This window comes from Oryzias latipes, chromosome 5, assembly GCF_002234675.1.
Source record: "Oryzias latipes chromosome 5, ASM223467v1".
In the NCBI taxonomy this organism is placed as follows: domain Eukaryota; kingdom Metazoa; phylum Chordata; class Actinopteri; order Beloniformes; family Adrianichthyidae; genus Oryzias; species Oryzias latipes.
Window position 1 is genome coordinate 24,296,633 of NC_019863.2, and position 22,849 is coordinate 24,319,481.

The 22,849-nt window shown below is 37.3% G+C and overlaps 1 protein-coding gene across 5 annotated transcripts in view; it reads left to right on the plus strand.

Annotated features, from left to right (window-relative positions):
* epha8 (EPH receptor A8) overlaps positions 1-22,849 on the plus strand; it is a 129,210-nt gene that overhangs the window by 62,821 nt on the left and 43,540 nt on the right. For all 5 annotated transcript variants that reach the window (XM_023955115.1, XM_023955119.1, XM_023955116.1 and 2 more), the window contains exon 6: positions 5,448-5,763. In XM_023955115.1, the coding sequence (XP_023810883.1) occupies positions 5,448-5,763 (316 nt within the window). The remainder of the gene's footprint in view (positions 1-5,447; positions 5,764-22,849) is intronic.

The following is a 22,849-nucleotide window of genomic DNA, read 5'->3' on the forward strand; positions in this document are numbered from 1 at the left end:
AAAACAGACCTACAAAAAGTTTTAGAGAGAGAGTTAGAGAGAGAGAGTTAGAGAGAGAGAGAGTTAGAGAGAGATCGGTCGATAGATAACAATACAACAAAAGATGCAGTGTTAAGAGTACACAAGATTAAAATTCATGAAAACGCGACAGGGTGATCCAAACTTGGGCCCCCTTGTGGCTACATAGTTAGGCAGTAGCGTTAAGGGTCTTGCCCAAAGACCCACACTGGATGAAGCTCATTACGCTCCGTGGGAAACAAACCCTGGTTTTCCATGCACCTGTCCTACATGCAGCCAGCTTAGCCATCCAACCACTATAAATTATCTAAAAGGACAGATAAAAAGGCAATTCCACATGTATGATTGAAAGCATATGGAACTAAACGCAGTATGGATAAGATAAGAATTTTTCCTGAATTGTTTAACCCTTTAACTCTGAAAATGTCACTTTCGACACCTAAGTAACGCTCTTGAAACAATTATGCTATCACCATAAATCAGATGATTCTGAAGTGGAGGGAAGTAGATTTTTTATGTCGGCTTTACACTGTTTTGCAACATTTTGATAACGTAAGCTTATCAACATTAATAATGTTAGCACTTTAAGCTGCTTTTCTCCACATCCAAATCCGCTGGAATGATATTAATCCATGATATTAAAGAGTTACGGTAGTCAAAAGAATGTCAAAAGGGTTAAAAAATGGTAATCTTGAATATGAGGGTGTGCAGTGAAGCACTGATTCTTAATAAGACTCACCAGCACCTGTTCACCTTAGCTTTTGTAAAAATGCTGATTAATTAATTTATTGATTACTTTGTTCATACACTCAAACTACCAAAATGACTTCTAGTAACTGATTTGCTAAACAGCTCACTTTTGAGTTGTTGGTAGACTAATCTGAAGTCGCAATGTTTTATTCAATAGTTGATTCATTAATAAAGTAATTGGTATTTATTACTTGATATTATAGGTTAACAACATTAGTAATCTGATTTTTCAGTGGTCGATAGACATGGCTTAGCAGGACATTTTTTATCACACATCATTTATCTAGATTCCCTTTTAAAATCCTGTTGTGCTTGAATTTTGATTGAGTCCAAAACTTTGCAGTAAAATGTAAAGAATTTTTGTATCAGAAGTTTGAACACAGACAATGAAGATCAAACAGCGATGTGGATCCGATTAACTCTTTATATTTTTGGACAGAAGTACATAGTTCCTGTCATAAAATTTGCATGGAAAAGTGGTGGTAAAATGAGCTGATGTGTTAATGACTTCTCACTTTCAACTAAAAACCCTAAATGTGTTTGGTTTCGATGCTTTTACCTGTATATTACATTTTAGAGGAGCATTGCGTTACCTGGCAGCTGTGTTCTGATGAAGCCGCTGTGAACTCTCACACAAATTTGGCTTCCACATCCCATCTGGAACTACATTCTGGATGCATTATCCTCCTTTCTAAAATTGCAGCTGCAGAAGTGTCAGTGCAGTCACAAATTTTCTGCAGAGGAGATCCAGCTCCATTAGGTCAGGATGACTGTCAAATCTTTATTCTGGAATGACTCCTGTCTGTACAAATTTAACCAAATCCCTTTACTCTGTATAACATTGCAAGATATGATGCATGGCGGCTGCTTTTTCCCCATAAATTCCTGATGACGTTTAAAAGTAAACTTCACCAAAAATTCTCCTTATAATTTATGAATGACACCACCTGCAAGTTGTGCAATAAGTGACAGCTGTTTATGTGTTTATTCCCGTAAAGCATGACAGTAAAACTTCTTCATAAAAACCTGGAAAGACCTGAAACTCTGTAATTAGAAGTCTAATTAGCTGACAGCGCTGGTGTATGGGGGGCTCTGATGAGTCAGTTTGATTATGAAATATCTTTTCGATGTGTCAAATCAGCTTGTAAACAAAGCGGCTAATTGACGAGCAATAACATGTCGGCTTCTTGACACCTCTCTTTTAACGGACTAACAAATAAATGTGTACTTAGTTTACATTGCATTAAGAAGTTGTAGATGTGAGAGGATGTGGTTTGGTTTTACTGTATGTGTGCACATCATTTCAATCAGAGATTGTGGGTAATTGGTGCTGGATAATCCAGTCACACCAACAGATTACGGTTCATTTCAGTGAGGCAAAAAGGATTTTTGAAGCGGATGAACTCCAACAATGTCTTCTTCTTACCTTTTAGGAGCATAAACTCAAGACTTCTCACACTTTACACGAACCTAAAGTCTCACTTCAATCATCTTTTGATCCGTGGTAAAAGTGTCCCCTGTGGTCTTTTAATAATGATTGCCGATTTTAGTCATAAGAAAAAAACTGTTGTTTTCTAGGACATAGTTTTGCCAGAGTAGCAGTAATTTATCAGAGCTTTTCCTTTGAGTTGAGGGCGGGACCGTTGCCACAAAGTAAGGCTGCCCCATTTCCCATCATCCCTTTGTTTACACTCTAGCTTACAGTCCTTCACACCCCCCAACCTAATAATACCGGTACAACAAAAATGGTGACAAATATGGGAGCCATCTTGCTGCAAAGTTTGGAGTCAATTGCCAGCCCAGATGAGGAAAACGCACACGTTTTTTTTGGATGGATGCATCAGAATGGAGCAGAGCAGGGTGCTTGTAAATCATATGCGCCACATCTACAAGCTTTCTCCAACGGCCTTTGGAATCACAACCATTTGAATAAATAAAACTCAGAAATGCAATTTTAAGCATAGTTTCTTTATATGTGTCCTCTATCATGAGAAAAATGCCACTAGAAAACGTTAACGCCAAAAAGCCCTTTATCTACGTATACCAACTGTTTTTCGTTATTAGGCAAAAGTAGCAATAGTATAAGGAAATGCTTAGTGCATTTTTTAAGTTGTTTAAAGTTATCTACTGGAGCTCCTAAATCTGCAGAAAAATATTAAATTTTGTCTTATTGTTCCAGTTTCTTCTTTTGTTTCATTTTAAACATTTTAATTGCTAGAAATCAAAGAAAGAAAAGAATGTTAAGGTAGGTGCTACGAGTTGTCACTGACTGAATGATGACTGTTGCTTTTTGTTATTATTGTTGTGATCTTTTATATGTTTTTATGTTGAGTGATTTGCACTTCAGGGCCACCATAGTTATGACCAGAATGAGCTTTTATCTCAGCAAATCAAAATCAATATTACTATTATCAATAAGAATCTGACATAAGAGCAATATTGACATTGTACTGTCATGCAGGATTTATTAGCTGACATGTAAATCCTTTTCCATCAAAAATTGGTACCTCTGTTAAGAGAAAGCTATTAAGTTGTCACTGATGTTGGTTTTTATCTTTTATCTTTCATTTGTCTTCAAACTGCATCCATAAGATAAAGACTTAAAGCAGCTTTTGGCAAAAATAAAAGTAAATTCAAATATTTTATTGCACTTTATCTTGTCAGTAGAGGATAGTATCACCTGGTAAATGACTTCTTTAGAGTAAAACCCATTATGAGTCTTACTACTTAGCTATCTAGCTAAAAATATGCTTATAAACTATTTTATAGGATACACTTTTTCTTCCTTGATCTGTAACGTCCACATTTAACTAAAGGGTACAGGTGTGAAGTATTCCAGCTGGGATTAAACAGAAAAACAGGGGGAAATAAATGCTTGTGGAGCTGGAGGGACAGCTAGCTGGGCAGGCGAGCAAATTAATCATTGGATTGCTCATTATTGCAGAAGCCCTGCGTGTAGCGGTAGTCACTCTGTCACCCTCTGAGCTGGCTGTTTAATCAGAAGATAACTTTTAACAAAGGAAAGCTTTTATACTAGCTGGAAATACATTTCGGCACCTGTAGAAAGTCTGTAAAAAGTCAACCTAAGGTTGGGTGAAATATTATGGTTATATCTTAGTCTTAGCTTTTGCAAGCTTTGGCACGTCATCTCCAATTTCCCAACACCTTTATCTTCAATGCATGAAAAATAACTGACAAAACACAATTTCACAATTTCTGTAAAGTTGTAAAATGGATTTAGAGATACAATCAATCTGCCAAACTTAACGCTTTTTATCTCATTATAGTTGTTAAAAGGTGAGTTAAAGTTCAATGAAATTGTCCGTATCTTCTGGAAACATTGACTAACTTAGCAAGATTGGACACTTGACAGGTCTTAGAGGAACACAAAAACATGACCCAAGCACGAAGTACCATATTTTAAACACTATAAAGGAACACTTTGTTTTGATCAAAAAATGACAGTGTGCCCTATAATCTGGCAGGCATGTCCATAGTCAGGCAATCAAATTTTATACTGACCCGCAGGCTCCTGTCATAAAATCAAAAAATATGTGGCCCCAGCAGTTTCTAAAATCTGTTTGTCTGAGTTCTTGATTGTGATAGGCTTAACAGTTAGTAGCCCTTCTGTGACACTTTCTAGCTCATCTCTAAAATGTTAACTGTAAAAAAAAAGGAGAGGTAACAGCTCGTAACATTGTTCAGTTTTTTTAGGAGTGGACAGTTACAATGAGCGAAGAGCCTCAAGGGCCAAACGAAGGATCAGATTTATTTATTTAGATTTTTAATCAAACCCACAGTGGTTTGTAATTCCTAATAATTATTTTTTTCTTCGTTTTTCCACGATTTACATTTAGAAATTTAAAGTGAGCAATTGGATTGTTATCCCTGAATAACGTTTAATTAATTTTATTAAACCTACTGTATACAACATTCATGTTAATTAACGTTGGCTAACATGTAGCGTGTTACAAGTTATACAATTTCTGTGAACACAGTTAATGAGGTCTGACTGACTTCTGACTCTTGTTGAGTTTAATTTCCTTTATAGTCGGATGAACATTTTCTAATTATTTTGTTTTTTTATAAATTTGTTTCAAACATGTTACATAAAACAAACTTATAGTTTGTGTTATAACTTATAACAATAATAAAGTAATACAAATGTTAATCTTCATTAATATACACAAATATTTATTAATCTATGTCTACCAAAGTTTGTCATTACAATCTTTGGTTGATATCATAAATGTCCTCAAAATTATCTGTATAATATAGCATAGTATCTGTACAAATATTATTGTTCCCAGGTTTGTAATTGTTTTTAAATATTTTTGTAGTTTTTTTTTCCCCAAAACTTTTTGTTCCACACACAGACACACAAAATTCGTTCGTACCATTGATCATTTAAAATTTGCTGTTAAAATATTTGAAAATTTAATATTTATTAACGGTTCACCTTATAATCCGGTGTGCAGACAGTCAGTCTGTTAATAATATATTACTAAAAAAGTCTATTCGGAGTTTTTATGTGAAGAAGAGCGACGTCCTAGCAGGCCCTGCATTAGATGCATTAGATGCAGCAGATACATAAAGGTCATTCTTGTCCGAGAGCCTGCAGATATAAAGATGTTTTCTTTAATTGCAATAGTCATGAAGAAGGTTCTATTCCGGCACAGGTGCGAGGCGTGGGCCCCCTGACGCGGCGAGGCTTCTACCTGGCCTTCCAGGACATCGGGGCCTGCATCGCTCTCACCTCCGTGCGGGTGTACTACAAACGCTGCGTGGGGGTGAGCCGTAACCTAGCTGTCTTCACCGACGTGGTGACAGGGGCCGACTCGTCCTCCCTGGTGGAGGTCAGGGGTCAGTGTGTGGACCACGCGGAGGAGAGAGACACACCAAAGATGTACTGCAGCGCTGAGGGGGAGTGGCTGGTGCCAATTGGGAGGTGCGTGTGCTCGGCTGGATTTGAGGAGCACAGAGACTCCTGCGTTGGTGAGTTAAAGTAATAGAGACTCTTCTTTGCAGTCAGTTAATTTAAATCACATTTCTAAAAGATTTTAAATCATCCTTTGATGTTTTTTTTTTATGAGAAAAAGATGCAAAAGAGGGTTTTTTTTCTTTGAGGATTTAAAAGAACATGATTTCAGAAATGTCTTCCAAGAAAGCTACATTTGTTTATCTTTCAAACTGCCAGAGTTGACAAAAAACAACTAAATTCATTGTTGGTCCAGAGTTTTAGAAAAATACAACCACAGTTAAATGTAATGTACTTTTCTGACTGAACCCAAAAAAATGTGAGGGCTATGTTTTGTACTGCAATCAATTATCTTTTTTTTTTTTTTTCTTAAAAAAAATAATAGCTAAATGATTTTTTTTTATTAAAAAGAAAAAAACAAGTTGCAATTTTTTTTACGTTTATTGTGACAATAATATGGGAACATCAAGAAGAAAACATAATTTTCCCGCTCCTTTTACCTCATTATTCGGTACACTTTCTCTTAAAACAAAAAGCAACAAAAAAAATAAAAACAACAAAAACAACAGATAGTGTACCAACAACATGTGGATTTCAACATTTTTTATTGTTCATATTTTTTTAATATTATTTCAGTTGTTGTAGCTGTATAAAAGACGTCAGCCTTCCTTCATTCATTCAGTGAAGGATTCTTTTGTCTTTTCTTTTTCACAAAGTTCCCAGAAGGTCCCACACATGCTGAACTTTGACAAGTTCGTTCCACTGTGTCAGTGTTTTTGATCGTCAGATATTCTGGTGCAGACCGCCTGTCGGGATTCTGGTGTTCACGTGTTCTGTACAAAGCTCTGGCTTGCACTGTAGTTTTTTAGCCTCCATGAATGAAAGATGTCAGGGTCCTGCTGAGCGCGAAACAAGCCCAAATGAGGATGGATACGAGGTGTTTCTTTAAAAAACATGGCAACCTTTGGGCCCCTTATTATTATTATTATTTTTTTTTTTAATCCAAGCAATTATAACAAGTGCTAGATGCAAATTCATAAAAACAAAAAATCAAACTGTTGACCCTATAATTCTGCATTAGCTTACAGTTGGTCAAAAATGTATTTGCCATTTTTGCCTATTTGAAGTTTGAAACTAAGCTCTTTTCTACGGTGGCCCTGAAGTGCAAATCACACCAACGGATAACTCAACACAAAAACATTTGAAACATCACAGTTATGAATCAAAAAGCAAAACCAAAAAAAACAAATTCTGGAAGCAAACACCAAATTCTGTAAAAATGTAAACAAAATAAAAATGAAACATTTTGACGGGCCGCACGTTGTCCTTTATTTCAACCAAAAGTTATTTGGCAGGAATAGATGCTGGATTTTTCATTTTTTTCTGTTTTACAACATTTAATTTTGATTTGTGGAAATTTTGTTTTCCGAAAGTTAGTTTCCTGGAAGTTAGTTTTAATTTCTAAAAATGTAATGCTATTTTTTGTATTAATTTTTTTGCCTTTTTAGTTGTAGCTGCAATCTTTAATATGTTTTTGCATTAAGTGATTTGTTGATCAGGTTTGCACTTCAGGGCTACCATACTTTTCTGTTAAACTGCAACATTAATTCGTTTTTTGTAACACAAAAGTGAAATAAAAAATTTCAAAACTTGGGAAAAAATGTTGCTTGAAATCTTATTGACATAGTTTGCATAAATATTGCATGGACTTCAGCTAAAATTGAGGGTAAATGTCATCATAAAATTTTTAACCCAACATGCCATTGCACAGCTTGAGAAGGTTTTTTCTCTAAACAGGACAATTTGAAAATTGTTGGCATGATTATTCTTCATATTTTATGAAAGGTTAGTCTTCAAAATTTTGTGCGTTTGAAATTGAAACAACTTCAAGTTTCGATCCTGCAGCTCATGGAAAAAAACATAATTCCGCTTTGGCAGCCAATTGAGATAAAACCCATTTGATGTTCATCCGTTGACTCAGATCCTGCGATTTAATGAATCGGTGGAAAAAATCTGACAGTTTACTAGATTTATCAACTAAATACATGTTTTTTTATGCTTTCATTTGTAACTCAGTAAATTTGTACGGATAAGTTTCAAATTTGCCTTTAGGGAGGTCTCCTAGTGATTCCTTTATTTTACAGGTTTTAGGTAAATACTTTATGTCGCCTCTTGCCGTGGAGATTCCTGAAGCTCGCCTATAAAAAGCATTAAACTTTCGGAAGCAGAGTGTAGTTCATAAAACGGGAAGACATGCTGTGCTCCAGTGACTGCACACAGCTAACCCATATGTGCTGCTGCAACCCCCCACTTCATCTATTTTCTACGTGCATGCGTGTGTGTGTGTGCACACGTGTGTGTGTCAGGCTCGAGTGGGTCGGCTGAGCTGAGTAAATGTGACCGGAGTAAGTGTGTGTGCCTCATATCAGTGTGTCCTCAATTGCTCTCACTGTAAGGGGCACTTAAGTCCGCTCTACACTGGAACTCTGAAGCACGCCTACACACACCCACACACACACCCACCTGTGCACGTGCATGCACACCCACAAGGACTCAGTGTTTTGATGTAAACTAAAGTGGACCAGTGGTTCAGTCAACCACTCCAGCACCGTCTCTCCTCTCTTTTTCCCTTCGTCTTTCATTGCCCCTTTCCCTATGACACTTCACTGTATGTCACGCAACCCTGTGCTCACAACCCACTAACACACACAACACACATACACACCATGCCGTGCTCTCAGCCAAAACCCAGCACCTTTGTCAGGGGAGCATCACTTAGGTACGCTCACATACACACATGCTGCATTCACACACTCATATCTGACCTCCCCTCCATGTTTCCAAACACACACACAGTTACTATCTTCCTTTTAACCATCTCGTGCCCCCCCTCCCCCCACTCTCTTGGTCTTGTCTGGTCCCGTGTGTGCGTGACTGTGGCTGACTTTGGCAAAGGCAAATTAGCACAGCCGACCCAGTTAGCTGCCAAGACATCCAGATTACTCTGCCCTGGATGAAAAAAATGTTACACTTATATTATACATACCACATATTTTTATGGATCCTTATTAATCTGTTGTATGCATCCACTTTAAAAGGTCTTATTCAGAAGATAAAGTCCAACTCTGATCAATTTTTGATCTTTTATAAATGCATTCCCAGTGGTCTTTTATTTATGATTATGCTGTTTTTAGTCAAGAAACCGGAATATGTGCCTTTACAGTGTGTTTTAACTAGTGTGCGGTAAGATATGGTCAGCTGTGCTGCAGGAAGTTATCCATTTTCACTGATCTGAAAACATTTACCATCGCCAAGATATCAGCTCTGTGTTCATCTGAACAGGCCCTGATAAAACGCAAATATAAACGATGGTAAAGTACATTTTTTCCCGGCAATTGTTCTTGGAGGCTTAATCATACATCATCAGTCTGAATCAATCAGAAGTGGTTAATGTTCTCACTATCTTGTTCCAACTTGGCCAAAAAAGTCTCTCAGTTCCAACAAAAATAAAAGCTAAAGTTCATGTTTAGCGGTGTGGCTTCCCGCGGAAACCCTTGAAAGACCTTGAAAAAGTGAACAAAATGATGACGCTCAGAGAGGTGAGTCTGTCTGGCATCTGCACCCGTTTTTGCACTACATCTCCCATGATGAATTGGCTTAAAGTGACAGAGTCTCTGCGCTACAGTGACGCTCCTGGTAACTGTCATGAAGCACAACAAATGCACAGTCTGTTCTAACAGTTTACAGGTAAATAGTTGAAAATTATCATTGAAAACTAACACAGCAACTTTTATTACAACATTTAGGAAAAAAAGCTGCAACTTCCAGCTTTTACTGCCTCAATTATTACAAAAACTGTATGCGAGATCGTTTAGGGACTGTATACATCAATACAGATTGTATAGAGTTTCTCCTTTATTACATTTTTGGATGCTTGTGTGCCACAGTTCACTAGAAATTTGCCTCAGAGTTGTGGGTGAGACTGTTGGCGGAGTAAGTCAGCCCTTACTTCCCAACACTTTCATATGAAAAGTGCTATATAAATAAAGTTGGACTGATTGATTTATCTATAAGTTAACATGATCTCCCACTGGCTTACGGCCCCTTACCAGCACTGAAGCTGTGAAACACTTTACCCTTAACCAGTCAGTGTCTCACTGTCCATTAAAAAAACTTCTAAAAATCAATTTTTTATTGACAGGCTTTTGACACAGCATTGAGACTCTGCTTTATGGTGTGTTTTTTTTTTTTACCGTTTTTGCTTTCATCTTGTGATTTTCTGCTTTGATGGTATTCATTTACACTTTTTTAACCTTCAAGTGCTTTAACCATTTAGTTTTTTGTTTATAACTGTTTTGAGCTTTTTAAGGCACTTTAACGGTGCAACAAAAATGGCAAGCATTATTGGAGTGATCCACATGCCAGCTTGGACGAGGAAAACAAAGACGTACATTGATCTAGTTCTGTACAAGTGGATACATCAGATTGGAGTGAAACAAAAAACATGAATGATCTAGATCTAGGTCACACCTACAAGTTTTTTCCCACTGCATTGAATTTAAAAAAATGTTCAGAAATGCAGTTTTAAGCTAAATCTTTATTATAAATGTCCTCAATCACGGAAAAAAGTAACAAAAACATGTTTTCATTGGGTTAGGTGTTAAAGGTTTTTTTTTTTTAAGCCTTAGAGTCATGAACAAAATTCAATCTGGAGGTCATTTTTATCCTTCGCTTCTGCTCTCTTCATTGGGCTGTTTTGCATTTTTGTGCTGTGGCTAATTGCCTGCAGCTAATTATGGAAGCCTTAAACGTGGGGCTCTGGTACATGTGTGCGCGCCACTTCCAAAGCCTTTAAAAACACTGAGAGGAGGAGCGGGAGTGCTCTGAGATTTATGGACGTGTGCAGGTGGGAGCAAAGTGACGTTGCGTGTCTCCTTCGGCTCGTTTGGCTGACAAACCGCTTTCAGCGTTTAATTATCCATCGCTCTGTGATTAATCGCCTTTAATTACCGTAACCTGTGGAAACCCGAACTGGGTTTAGGCCAGGCGATCAAAACCAAAGGAAATCAAAAAAGGAGAAAAACGGCTCGACTGAAATTGAAACAGAGGGATCAAATTCTTTCCATCTGCAGCCTTTCACTCATCACTCATCATCGACTGAGAAATGAATGGAGACTCAAGGCTGCCGTCTTTCTGTTCACCTGCTTGGGAAAAAGAAAATCTCACAGCAGACCTCAGAAAAGCTGTTGACCAGACCTTGAACCTTTTCACTTCAGCTATAATTTTTCCCAACATGATCAAAACTTAGAGCTTCAAACAGACTTTTTGAGGCCTTTCAAAGGTTAGAGCAGACCTGAATCCGTGTGTTGCTTCAAAGGCTGTTTACATTTTGCAGATGCGGCTACCCCTACAGCGGAAGTTTTCAGATAAATCATCAGGTTACTCTGATGCCCACACGTTTAGTTCCCACAGACAAAAAAAACCTGGTTGAGATGAATAGGAAAATACTTTGGATTTGTGTCCAGATTAGCTGAGATTGGAGGAATCTTTGATTTTCTTCCTTTTTTTATGAAAAATCTGTACTAACGTTCTTTTGTCTTTGATATGTAATGAGTAAAAGTAGGAAAAGCATTTTGTGAATCAAATATTGCTGTGTCACAAAGCCAAGTTAAATGGTATTCCACAGGGTTCTCAACTTGGACAGATTGCTTTCTGTCTGTACACGATTTTCAGGCCATGAAGCAAACTGTGGAAACAGTGGGGATCAAAAGTTGGGGCACCTGAGGTAAAAAGTTCTATTATATTGAATAAAGAAGCCAAAAAAAAGTCTTCAAAACGCAGTCAGTGTGTAACAAAGTCCAGAAGTCTCAAAGGACTGGAAGAGTTTTGTAAGGAAGAAAGGGTGAAGATACCTCAAACAATGTATTGAATAACTCTTGGCTGGCAACAAAAAGCCTTTACAAGCTGTGATCCTTGCTAAAGGAGGCAATACATGGAATTAACTCTGCAGGGTGCCCACACCATTATCCTGTTTTCTGTTATTTTGAAAGAATATATGAAAAGAAAATTTGCATTTGTTTGAAAATATTACAAGAATGTCTCATCTGTAGTCTGATGCCTTTTGGAGAGTTTTCAATCTTTCCTTTGCTACTTTATGCACATTAAAAGGCCTATATCATGCTATTTTTAAGCCTTTCAGAGTAAACTATATCCATATATATGATAATATAGCTTTTGCACACTGAGGAATGATTTTTTTAGTGAAATGTTAATTATTTTCATGTGCTAATTTTCGTACCCGAAAGTAAGACGACTCTCTGAGTCCCCTTGTGGGTGCCGCCCATTTCATGACGTCATCCTAGAGCCGGCCTCGGCAGCCTGAATGCATTTCACCCACAAAAACAAACAACATCCAAAGTTTTGCAAAGATGGATGTGCATATTGTACACATAAAACTAAAGGCTTTTTCCAATCAAAAAGTGAGTGTTAGCCTGGGGGCGAACTCTTCCTGGAAGGGGCTGTACTTCACTTTGTGATGTCACAATGTGAGAACCCACTCATATTCGTGGATTGGGTGGGGCTGGTGCTTAGAGCGCAGGGTATTAGAGAAATGTGCAGAGATAGGTAAATGAAGCAAATTACCGCTTTGGGCTTGTTGTAACATCTTAGATCAGTTAAAAGCTCAAAAAAGTTGATTTTGCACGATATAGACCATGATATAGACCCTTTAATATAACTATTTCCTGGGGTGCTTAAGCTTTTGATCCCCAGTGTATCTGTGCTTCACAACAGCCAAAAACCAAGAAATCTCTTTACTAGATTTACATTTTGCTTGTAATAAATTGCTTTGTATGGAGTGATATTTCTGCCACCACGTTACACGCAAAACTTTCTAAGTTGCAGGTGAAAATATTAAATATTTGCTTTTCAATAATTTATTTTAATGCTTTGATATATTTTTTTTGCTAAAAAATTTTTTTTTTGCTTTCAACAACTTTTTTTTTTGCTTTCAAAAACGTTTTTTGCGTTTGCAAAACACATTTTTCCGTGCATTGTGTCAAATCTCGCTTTTGTCCTATCTTTGATTTTGCTGACTACTTTGAGCGTGACTTAGCGTGATATGACTGCCACTGGCATCGCCAAAAAGAAATTTGCATGCGTTGTGTATCATCTCACTTTTTTCCTATCTTTGCTAAGTTAAGTTTTGGTTTGACGTGACCAAGCTGCCATCAAACAGCTGCTGATTGTTCCAGATTCTAACCAATCAAATCGCCATAAGAATCTAACATGGTGTCTGCTGCCGAGGCTCAGAGGCTGAATCAGCTCTTTTTACCATCATTTTTGGATGAAGACTTTTTCATTTTTTAAATAATTCATACTTTTTTTTTTTTTTTTAGCATTCGTTCATTTTTATGAAGTCAGATTTGTGAATTTATGGCTGAGGATCTCCTGAAACTGTAAAGTTTATCTGCTGACATTTCATCAACAGGTCTGTTTGATCTGTGAATCCTGCAGAGCAAAATATTAGTGAAAAGTGCGATTTTCTTTAAGGTCTGTTTGTTAAAACAAAACAATGAAATTTAAAGCACATGTAAGGCCTGGAGGGTTGAAAGTTGGGGTAAACAACAAAAAATTGAATGAGGGTATTGAAGGGCTAGAGGAATGATCTGGGGAGAGCGCACGCACACCACCAAAGAGGACCCAAATTCTTGGCCACAATGACAATTTATTCCGATGGAAAAAACATATGAAAGGCCACAAAGTTTCAGTTAAAAGACACTTAAAACAAGCATAAAATGCGTCCAAAAATTCTAGGGACGGATTAAAACAGTAAAACACGATAAAAATCCCAGGAACAGTTAAAAAGGATAAAAGAGAGCTAAAAGTCCAAAGAACAGTTAAAACTGGTTTAAAAATGCAGCTCAAAGGGGGGAATCACTGATCCCAAACCAGGAGACGTCTCTCTTCCCCCGACGTTGTTCCGAGGATCCCTCCAGTCATACACACAAAGACCTGGGGGGCGGGCTCCGTTCCGCCTCTGTGATTTGTGACTGGCACTCCTCCGCGTCACCTCCAGCTGGCTCTCCTGGACACGCTGGAATCTGCGGAAACAGGCAAGCGGCAGCACGAAAAGCAATTCCTAATGCAGGCTGCCACTAGCCCTCCCACCTATTTCCACCAGTCTGCTGAAGCCCGTTCGGCTACTTACACACAGGCAGGGTCCCTGCCCTGCCCTTGCGTGTCGATCGCTCTGCAGACTGATGGTCCCAGCGCCCAGCGCTCTCAGAGTGTGTGTCCCGATCACAGCGAGTCTTCCCGACGTCTGGCGGTCCCGACGTTCCACTCGCGGCCCGCGTGCATGCGCCTGCTGTCGGCGTGCGCCCTCCTTTGGCTTTCCTCGTCGGGACTTTTATAAGTCCCTCTTGATGAGGAGCAGGTGTGGTGGATCGGCGCGCTATGTTACAAGGGGGGGTGTCCATAGAAAGCATGCAACAAACAGGTAGTACCACAAACATGCAAACATGCAAAAGAAAAACACCCTACAACATGCAATCCTCCCACATCATCACACACATATTATTTTATGCTGCACACGTGTTTGGGATCAGATGAACAGCAGTAATAAGCGAAAGAATGATGGCTCACCACAGGAGACTCAATGCATTTATCAGAAGAAGCATTTTTAACTTTTATGTAAATTTTCACCCGTGTCTCATGTTTTAGAACTTGTGAGCATTTGTCCAAAGTTTAAAAATATTAGTCATCAAAAATGCTATTTTCTCTTAATATTTCAACAATTATTTATTAAAATAAAACAATAGTTCAGATACAAATCTTAAAAAGTTTAACTTCTTCCGGCTGGATGGAGTCGGAGCTCGGACGTTTTTTTTTTTTTTGTTTGTTTTTTTTTGCTGCAGACGTTTTTAACACATTGGTCTCTACACAGACATGAATAAATACTAAACTTTTTTAGCTGCTTTGCTGCTCCATCTGGGTTTTACTCTGAGACAAACGGGCCAGAGTGGTTGCAAACGGCAGAACCCCGTACGAACAGAACATACACAAAGTCCAAAGTCATTGTCTGCCTCGGAGTACCGTCAATATGAGACAGAGACACTTGATTGGTTAGAATCTGGACCAATCAGCAGCTGTTTGATGGCAGCTTGTCACATCAAACCGAAACTTAACTTAGCAAAGATAGGAAAAAGGTGAGATGACACACAACGCATGCAAATTTCTTTTTGGCGATGCCAGTGGCAGTTATATCACGCTAAGTCACGCTCAAAGTAGTCAGCAAAATCAAAGATAGGACAAAAGCGAGATTTGACACAACGCACGGAAAAACATGTGTTTTGCAAACGCAAAAAAACGTTTTTGAAAGCAAAAAAAAAAATTTTTAGCAAAAAACTTAGAAAGTTTTATGTTCAACTTAGAAAGTTTTGTGTGCAACATGGTGGCAGAAATATCACTCCATAGCTTTGCAGTATAACATCGGTTTGTTTGCTTTTATTTGGTGTCACATTTGAACAAACAAGCTTTGAGAGAAAACAATGGGAGTTGTTCCCATAAAAAAAACTTTTTCTATAAACAATTGTAATTGGAAATTAAAGACCCAATCTGATGTAGAAAAGGTTTTTTTGAGGTGTTTTTATGCTCATGATGGAGGACATATATAAAGAAAACTGAGCTTAAAATTACATCTTTGAGTATTTCTTTGTTCAAATTGTTGTGAATCAGGAGCAGATGAAAATATGTCACGGGAACAAGTTAAAAATACCAAAAACATGATTTTCATTGGAGTGGGTCTCTAATAAACATCTATTTAAATCTAATTTTCCCATCTACATTGTTGTTGGAAGTTGGTTCTTCAAAACTCCATGAAATTTCTCCAAATTCAAATGCTGCTTTAATTTTTACTTTCACAACTTTATTGTTTAAAGAATCAAAATTGCTGTTCTGCTTTTTTTAGGGCAAACAGTATTGGTGTTGTCTAACCTCACGTCCTCCATCTAAACCATTGTATGTCTATTTAATTTGCTCACATCAAACTTGGAAGATAAAAGATAAGGAGAAAAGTGAGCAGAAAATGTTAGGATGGTTTCATTAAAGAGCTACCCTTAACCACAATTTGATTTACTGTGTTCTCTGGAGTGTTTACAACATGAGTTGGCCTCATCCTTCCAACCACCCTCTCATCTTGATGTGGTCTTTTCTCTTTTTTATTTTTTCGTCTCCTTTTTTATAATGAACAGCCCTTTTTAGAAAAGCATCACAGTTAAAGCTGTGGCGTTTCAGCTGATAGGACTGTACACTTACTGCGGTCCACTGTTTTAATGAGGAACTGTGACAAAGAACAAACCACTTTTATCATTCAGAAAAAAGAATCGAGGAAAGTTATAAATCACTCCTGCAGACGTTGCATACACACAATCACTGCAGCCAACAGGTTTTGGGAAATGTTTTACGATAAGATCAGCCGGTGCTTGAACACTGCCATCTGTCCTGTTCCAAAGGATTTCACAACCAATGCATTATTAACTTACAATGCAATGAAATGAACTCAAATGAAAGTGGGTCACGAGGAAAGTAATCATCTTTTATGAACCATTCAGCTTCAGAATGAGGCATGGGTTTAAAAAAAAAAAAAATTCCTTAACCTGAAGCCAGAAAGGATAAAATAAAAATGTAAAAGAGCTTTTATAAAATATATTCAAACGTGTTTTTAAAAATAAAATATAGGTAAAAAAACAGCCTCATAACCCTTCAGATGGATTTTGAGACTTGTTAAAGTTTTGTGAAAGTCTTTTCTCCAAGGAAAAAAACATCCACCTGCTGAAAAAGTTTATTGGTAAAATACCAGCAGACCCTCTGAGTCTGAGGCTTTGTGTGAGGGCAGCCTGCAGGCGAGGACGGAGGCTGGCGTGATCAGGAAGTGCTTCAAAAAACTGAGCTCCCTGGATCTATTCCAGTTCAAGATGAGCTCAACAGATCTTTCCAGGCTCAATGTCCCACAAAAAAAAAACAAATATTTTAGAGAAAAACCTGAATTTTTATGTGAAGTCAAGCCTCAAAAACAGGATATTTTGGAAATTAAAACAACAGTGAAGGCAGCCATCACAAGGAGGACTTGTTTCCCACATTGACCTTTGACACTTTGGTGTCAAATGGTGAGCTTTTTCCTGTCAGGAACTGGTGGTTTACTACCCAACATGCAAGAAACCAGACTTCAGACTGTCAGAAACAAACAGCAACAAAAAATCCTCAACACAATAAAACCAAGGGAGCAACCTAGCTGAGCTGAAAACCAGACACTTAAATAGACTGAAGGTAATTTACAAAATGAAAACAGCTGTGGATGATCAGCCTTAACCCGGTGAGATTGACAAGGAAAACAGAACATGACAAAAAACTGAAGAACATCTCAAAAGTGCAGAATGTCTAGTTTATGAAATGAATTTATGGACTAGCATTGTGATGAGCAGGCTTGTCAAAAGAGCTTGGGCTTGGCACAGCTGCTCAAAATTATATATATATATATATATATATATATATATATATATGATTTTTTTCTTCTTTATTTACTTTTGGCTTCTCCAACTTATGGTCTGGAGCCACACGGTATGTGGTTCTGTGTTCTACAGTATGTTGTTCTTTTATTACAGATTACATTCAAAACTAAAACTTAACTTGATTCACAAATCTTATTCGTTACTAAAGGAAATTTTTGCTGTGAGAAATTTAAGTAAAATGTTTGTAGGGTCAACTTTCTCTTCCCTTTTTGCCATTTTCATATATTTAGGTTCTTTTGAACAGAAAGTACTTAATCTGCCATTACAGCAGCTGCCAGATTTACTGGTTCTATCTATCATCAAGCTTTTTTTGTAGATCACAGACAAGCAAGTGGATCACAAACTCTCCTTGGCCACATTTCTGTTTTGAGCAAGTCATTTAAAAGTAAATTAGTTAAAGAAATGTACAAAGTCTTCAAGTTTTAAGCCAGAACTTGTTTTCAATAAAGATTTAAATTGAGAGTCCAATCAAACAATCAATCCAATCTTAGAAAATCATTTTTAAGTTGACAATTCTTCAAAATTTTCAAGCGTTGTTATGGATTTTAAAATACAGCTTCATAATTTTAAGTAATTTCAACTAAAGAGTGAAATGATCCAGATCAAAACAAAACATATATATCTGATGAATTACTTACATGAAATGTATGTTTTTTTGAGCATTATGTATTAACAAACAAAAGCAGATCATTTATCTTCAATCATGATCCATTTGTTGGATTTTGAAGTCCCACTTCTGCTCGGCCAATTTGAGATTTCATGACAACATCAATTGAATCTGCTGATGTGCTGTAAAATCTGTGTGTTATCAAATGGCGAGTCTGTTAGTGTGTTTGAAAGTGTGCCTTCCTAGCTCCTCTTGTCATTCTTCACCTTCCCCTCCTGGGCAGACAACAATTATTGGCTTCTGCAGGCGCTGAGGGATTGAGAGATTGCTCAGAGCCTCTCTGACTCGTGTCAGCGAACTCTCCTGCATGTGAGGGAGAGAGGAGGAGGCTGTGAGGGGGAAAATACTCCAGTGAAGGAGAACTGGTAAAATAAGAGATGAATAAAAATTATTTTTAGGTGGACTATAAGTCAAGTCACTTTTTAAAATAAAGGTGGATTTAAAGAAAAAACTGCTTAAGCACTTAAATGTGAATGCTGTTTTGCTCCCAAGTCTAAATATGGACTCTCCAAATAAATATGGCATCCGAATGACGTGTAACAATAAATATTGTTGAGGCAGGATTCCCAATCCTAGAACATGACAAATCTGTATAAAACAATTGTATATAAAAATATATGATGGGCTTTTATGAAAATAAAATCCTTCATTTCCCCCTTTTGATATTTCTTAAGAAGAATTTAAAAGTGAGTCACATCTGAGTTAAAACCTTTACATCCACCTGACCAAATGTTGAACTTTAGGAGTGTGACAATCTCACCCCCACAGAAGTGTCAGAGTGTTTGTAGTTTCTCGCTCAGACACTTCAAAGTAAAATCTGACTTTCAGGCACACCTGCTGAGATTTCTTCAGAAACAAAACCTTTTTTATTCATATTTCACCACATCTCTTGCATTCCTCAAATAAACCAATTGTTTGTGAGACAGTATGCTGGAAACTCATTGATCATTTTGAATTATTCTGGTTGCAACTAGCTCTTAAAGTGATACATCCTAAGTCAATGTGTAATTAAAAGCCTAAAATGTATCAAGTAAAACTGAGAAAAATTATTTATTCCCCTTTTTTTCTTGAATTTTTTAAATTCCAATATTTACTTTGGGGGAATTTTAGAGCTAAAATTTGTGCATTGCTATGGCTGTGTTTATTTGATCAGCAGATGGGTGGACCTTTGACTGTATGTGAGAACTGGACTGAGTGACCCCTCCCCCTAGAAAGTAACTGCTGGCTCCAAGAAGCCAAAATCCATTCTACTGAGAAATGAACAGCTATTACTCATTATTTGCTTGACTACATTTTTTAAACATGCTCTTGCTAATTTTGTTTTTTTGTTTTACAATATTTATTTATGTGCTAGTTATTTAAGTTATAAACTGGCTAATCAGATGCCTCAATAATAAAAGTGGTCGTAAGTTAAACGTTGAAAACAATTGATTTGTCAAATGATTGGAGTGTAAACACTTCTGATCGTCAAGAGTGGTTGCTGTAAAATTGATGACTTAGACCGAATCGAGTCCATCACTGCTCACTGAAGGTTTCTGACTACAACATGGCAGCAACTGGATTGACATTCAGTTACCGCCATCATTTTCTAACAGTGACTTCACTCCAACTCAGTCCAGCTCTCACATACAGTCAAAGGGGTGAGCTCAACAGGTGTTCTAACTTTATTTTGTCCTTTCGGCCATTTTCAGGATGTTGTTGAGTCTTTCTGTTGTTCAGTATCCCTTGGGTGACAGAGATGATCCATCCAGTGTAAAAACCACCAAATGGTTCTTTAACATGACTGTGATTGGAACTCCTCACTCCCCCAAGGCAAGGGCCAAATGCAGAGAATCCATCCATCTTCAGTCAGGGTTCACCCTGTACAGATCGGCAGTCTGTCGAAGGGCTACACAACCACACTTGTATGCACATACTGGGGGCAATATACAGTAGGAACACCAATTAACCCATAGCCAATTTTGGAGAGTGGGGAAAAAGCAAAGTGCTCATAGAAAATCCATTAATTGTACCGGGAGAATATGCAAACTCCACACAGAATGGTCCCAGTTGGGATTCAAACCAGGAATGTACCAATGCGCCACCACGCAGCCTAGAAAAGGAACATTTAAATATAAAAAAGAAATCTTATGAAATATTACGGTAATTTATCATTATTGGCTTTTTATGTGTTAAGGAGAAGGTCCAGTTCTTTTCTGGATTTACGAGATTGATTGAAGTTTTATTGGAGAAAAGGTTGGAAAGAAAAGTTAAATTAACAATGAAACGCACACGGGAAGGAAAACGGTGACAGCCTGTCTTATGAAGTAAAATTTATCCCTTTTTGTCTGCGCTTGACAACAAGAAGGGTTGAACATTCTTTTGTAATTTATATGAGTGCATTCGACACAGTAAAGTCAGAGACTTTGCTCTGGCTTTTAAGCACCTGCTTCTTTGGTGTCGCTTCTCTTTTCCACTTCAAGTGTACTTGATTCATGAAGAGGTGGACGCACACACCTAGACTGAAACACAAAGTTGGATGGCTGAAAGCCCACATACTGACCTGTGCATAACAGTTTCTGACAGGGTGAGGACCCCCCGCTGCTCCAAGGTCCTTGAAGTTTTTGTTGCTGTCACTCAACATTCGATTATCGATTCCAAAACTTTTTCTGCTTTATTACACAACAAAAGAAGTAATTGAAACTTAACTGAGCGTAATAATGACCAAATTACTTTTTGATTTATTTTCATCAAGCTTTTATAGTCCAATTTAGTTGTATTTATAACTATGTTTACATCTTTAAACCTTTCAATCTTTTAAAACCTTTTCAGTTTCAGTGAAGTTTAAGTTTGTTTTTCTTCTAACAGCCAGGAAACTGTATGCAGTCCAAAATAACACTGAGAAATGTAATGTTAATGTTGTTTGTTTGGTTTAGTTTTCCATTTTATATCATTTATTGAATTTGTTCAAATTAGCCCATTTTTGTAATTTTACTAAGCTCATGTCATTCCATTTTCTTTTAGCATTTTTTTTTAACAGTTGACTGGTGTTTGGTAATTAAAGATAAAAACTATAAACTGTATTTTTTTAACGGCCACTTACACCCATTAGTGGAAATAATAAATGTCAAAGATGAGAGGACAATGCAGCACATCACTGAGCCAGTGGCGGTGGGCAAGAGGACTTTGGAAGGGTGGCAAACCAGAACAAGAGTGGAAGGACATTAGCAATAGAAGGATCAAAAGTAAATAGTTCAAACTACTTTATTATTCTTACTTTTATCAAAACAGCATTTTTGCCTCCCCTTACTCCCCAGAAGTCTCAACTCCAGAAAAAAATAGGAAAACTAAAAATGTAAACATTTCTTTTACTAAATTTATATGAATTATGGGTAAACATGTTTATTTTCCTACACTTTTTGTTTAGTTTTTTTAATTGATTGACCAACACTAAGGCAGGAGGATTTCTATTTTATTTACCACCCATGGTCGCCTGCAAGTGGCTGTCAGCTATAGTTGTGTTACACTAAATTTACGTCAACAGGATTTCTAGTAAAACTGATCACTCTTTGGTCAATCTTCCCAGCATTTATCAGAATTTATCATCTATCGTCAGTCAGTGGGAGACAAGATTGTGTTCCCTCTGCTGCTGCTGTGTGCCCTGGTCCATTTAATCCCAAGAAACTGTAAAGTTAATATTGCTGAGTCTAAATCTCACTGGATTGTCCATCTTATGCATCATTACATAATCGAATTCTTTTTGATTTGTTTCTTCAATTTTAAGTTTTACAACTAAAGTTAAAAAAGTAATGAACCTTTTCTTTATTTTTTACTTTAAACTCTTTTTTGGATAAAAAAGGTCTGAGAATGAAGAGAATCCTAAATGTAGTAAATAATGGTAAAGCATCCATGCAGACAACTGTACACATTCGCTCTGCATTCTCAGTTTGAAGTGAAATGCAGGCGATTAATCTGGTTGTCAGGCAGCGAGTGCTGCAGAGCTGCTGTGTCTCTCAGTTGCATCCCACTCTGATTTCCTTCAGGCTGTAAATTTCCTAATGAAGATACAGCTAAGTGATTTGGGGAACAGATGATTTGGTGAGAACTTCATTATTCTGCAGCTCGTGACCACTTGAGTAGAACACGACATTCATAACTGCTGTCAGAATCAACTTACCACAGAGAAAGTATAGGGATCTTAAATTGAAACCGTCTCCGGAGTGGGAGAGACGGGGGAATACAGAGTGATCAAATTAGTTCCATCCTCCTGGCACTTTGTAAACAACTGCTGATCAACAACACTGTTATTGTTTGGAGGCAAATAACTCAGAGGCTGGAGGAACGCGCCCACGTGCACGGCCTCGGGGCGGGAAAGTTGCCTGATGTGAACGCACACAAACAAACAAAAACAACTGTTCTAAATGACACAGAACACCTTCAATACCATTCCAGCAGGAATATTCTGCACTCAACAAACACATTTTTTAAACCTTTCTAAATATGCTTTGTTTTTCAAAATTCTAAATTAGTTCAGCTTTAGTGATTGGGATGATGCTACAATAGACAAAAAAAAAAAAACGTAAAAATGTCGGTTGAGGGACGGAAAGGAAAAAACGCGTTAGTGTGACATACATTTCTCACAGACACATAAAACATCAATTTAAGGGTTTTTCCAGAAGCATAACAAACACAAGAACACATAATTTATTATGTTTTTAAAGATATTTTTTATTGAGTAGAAGAAAATTTTTTATCATTAACTGAAACTTTACCTTTAAAACCTTCTTTTGCTCAATGTTTAAAATTCATCTTAAAATCCCTTAAACATTGCCAAATGGTGTTTTCCTTTATTGTCCTCATCCTGCTAACTAGCTACACCTTCAACAT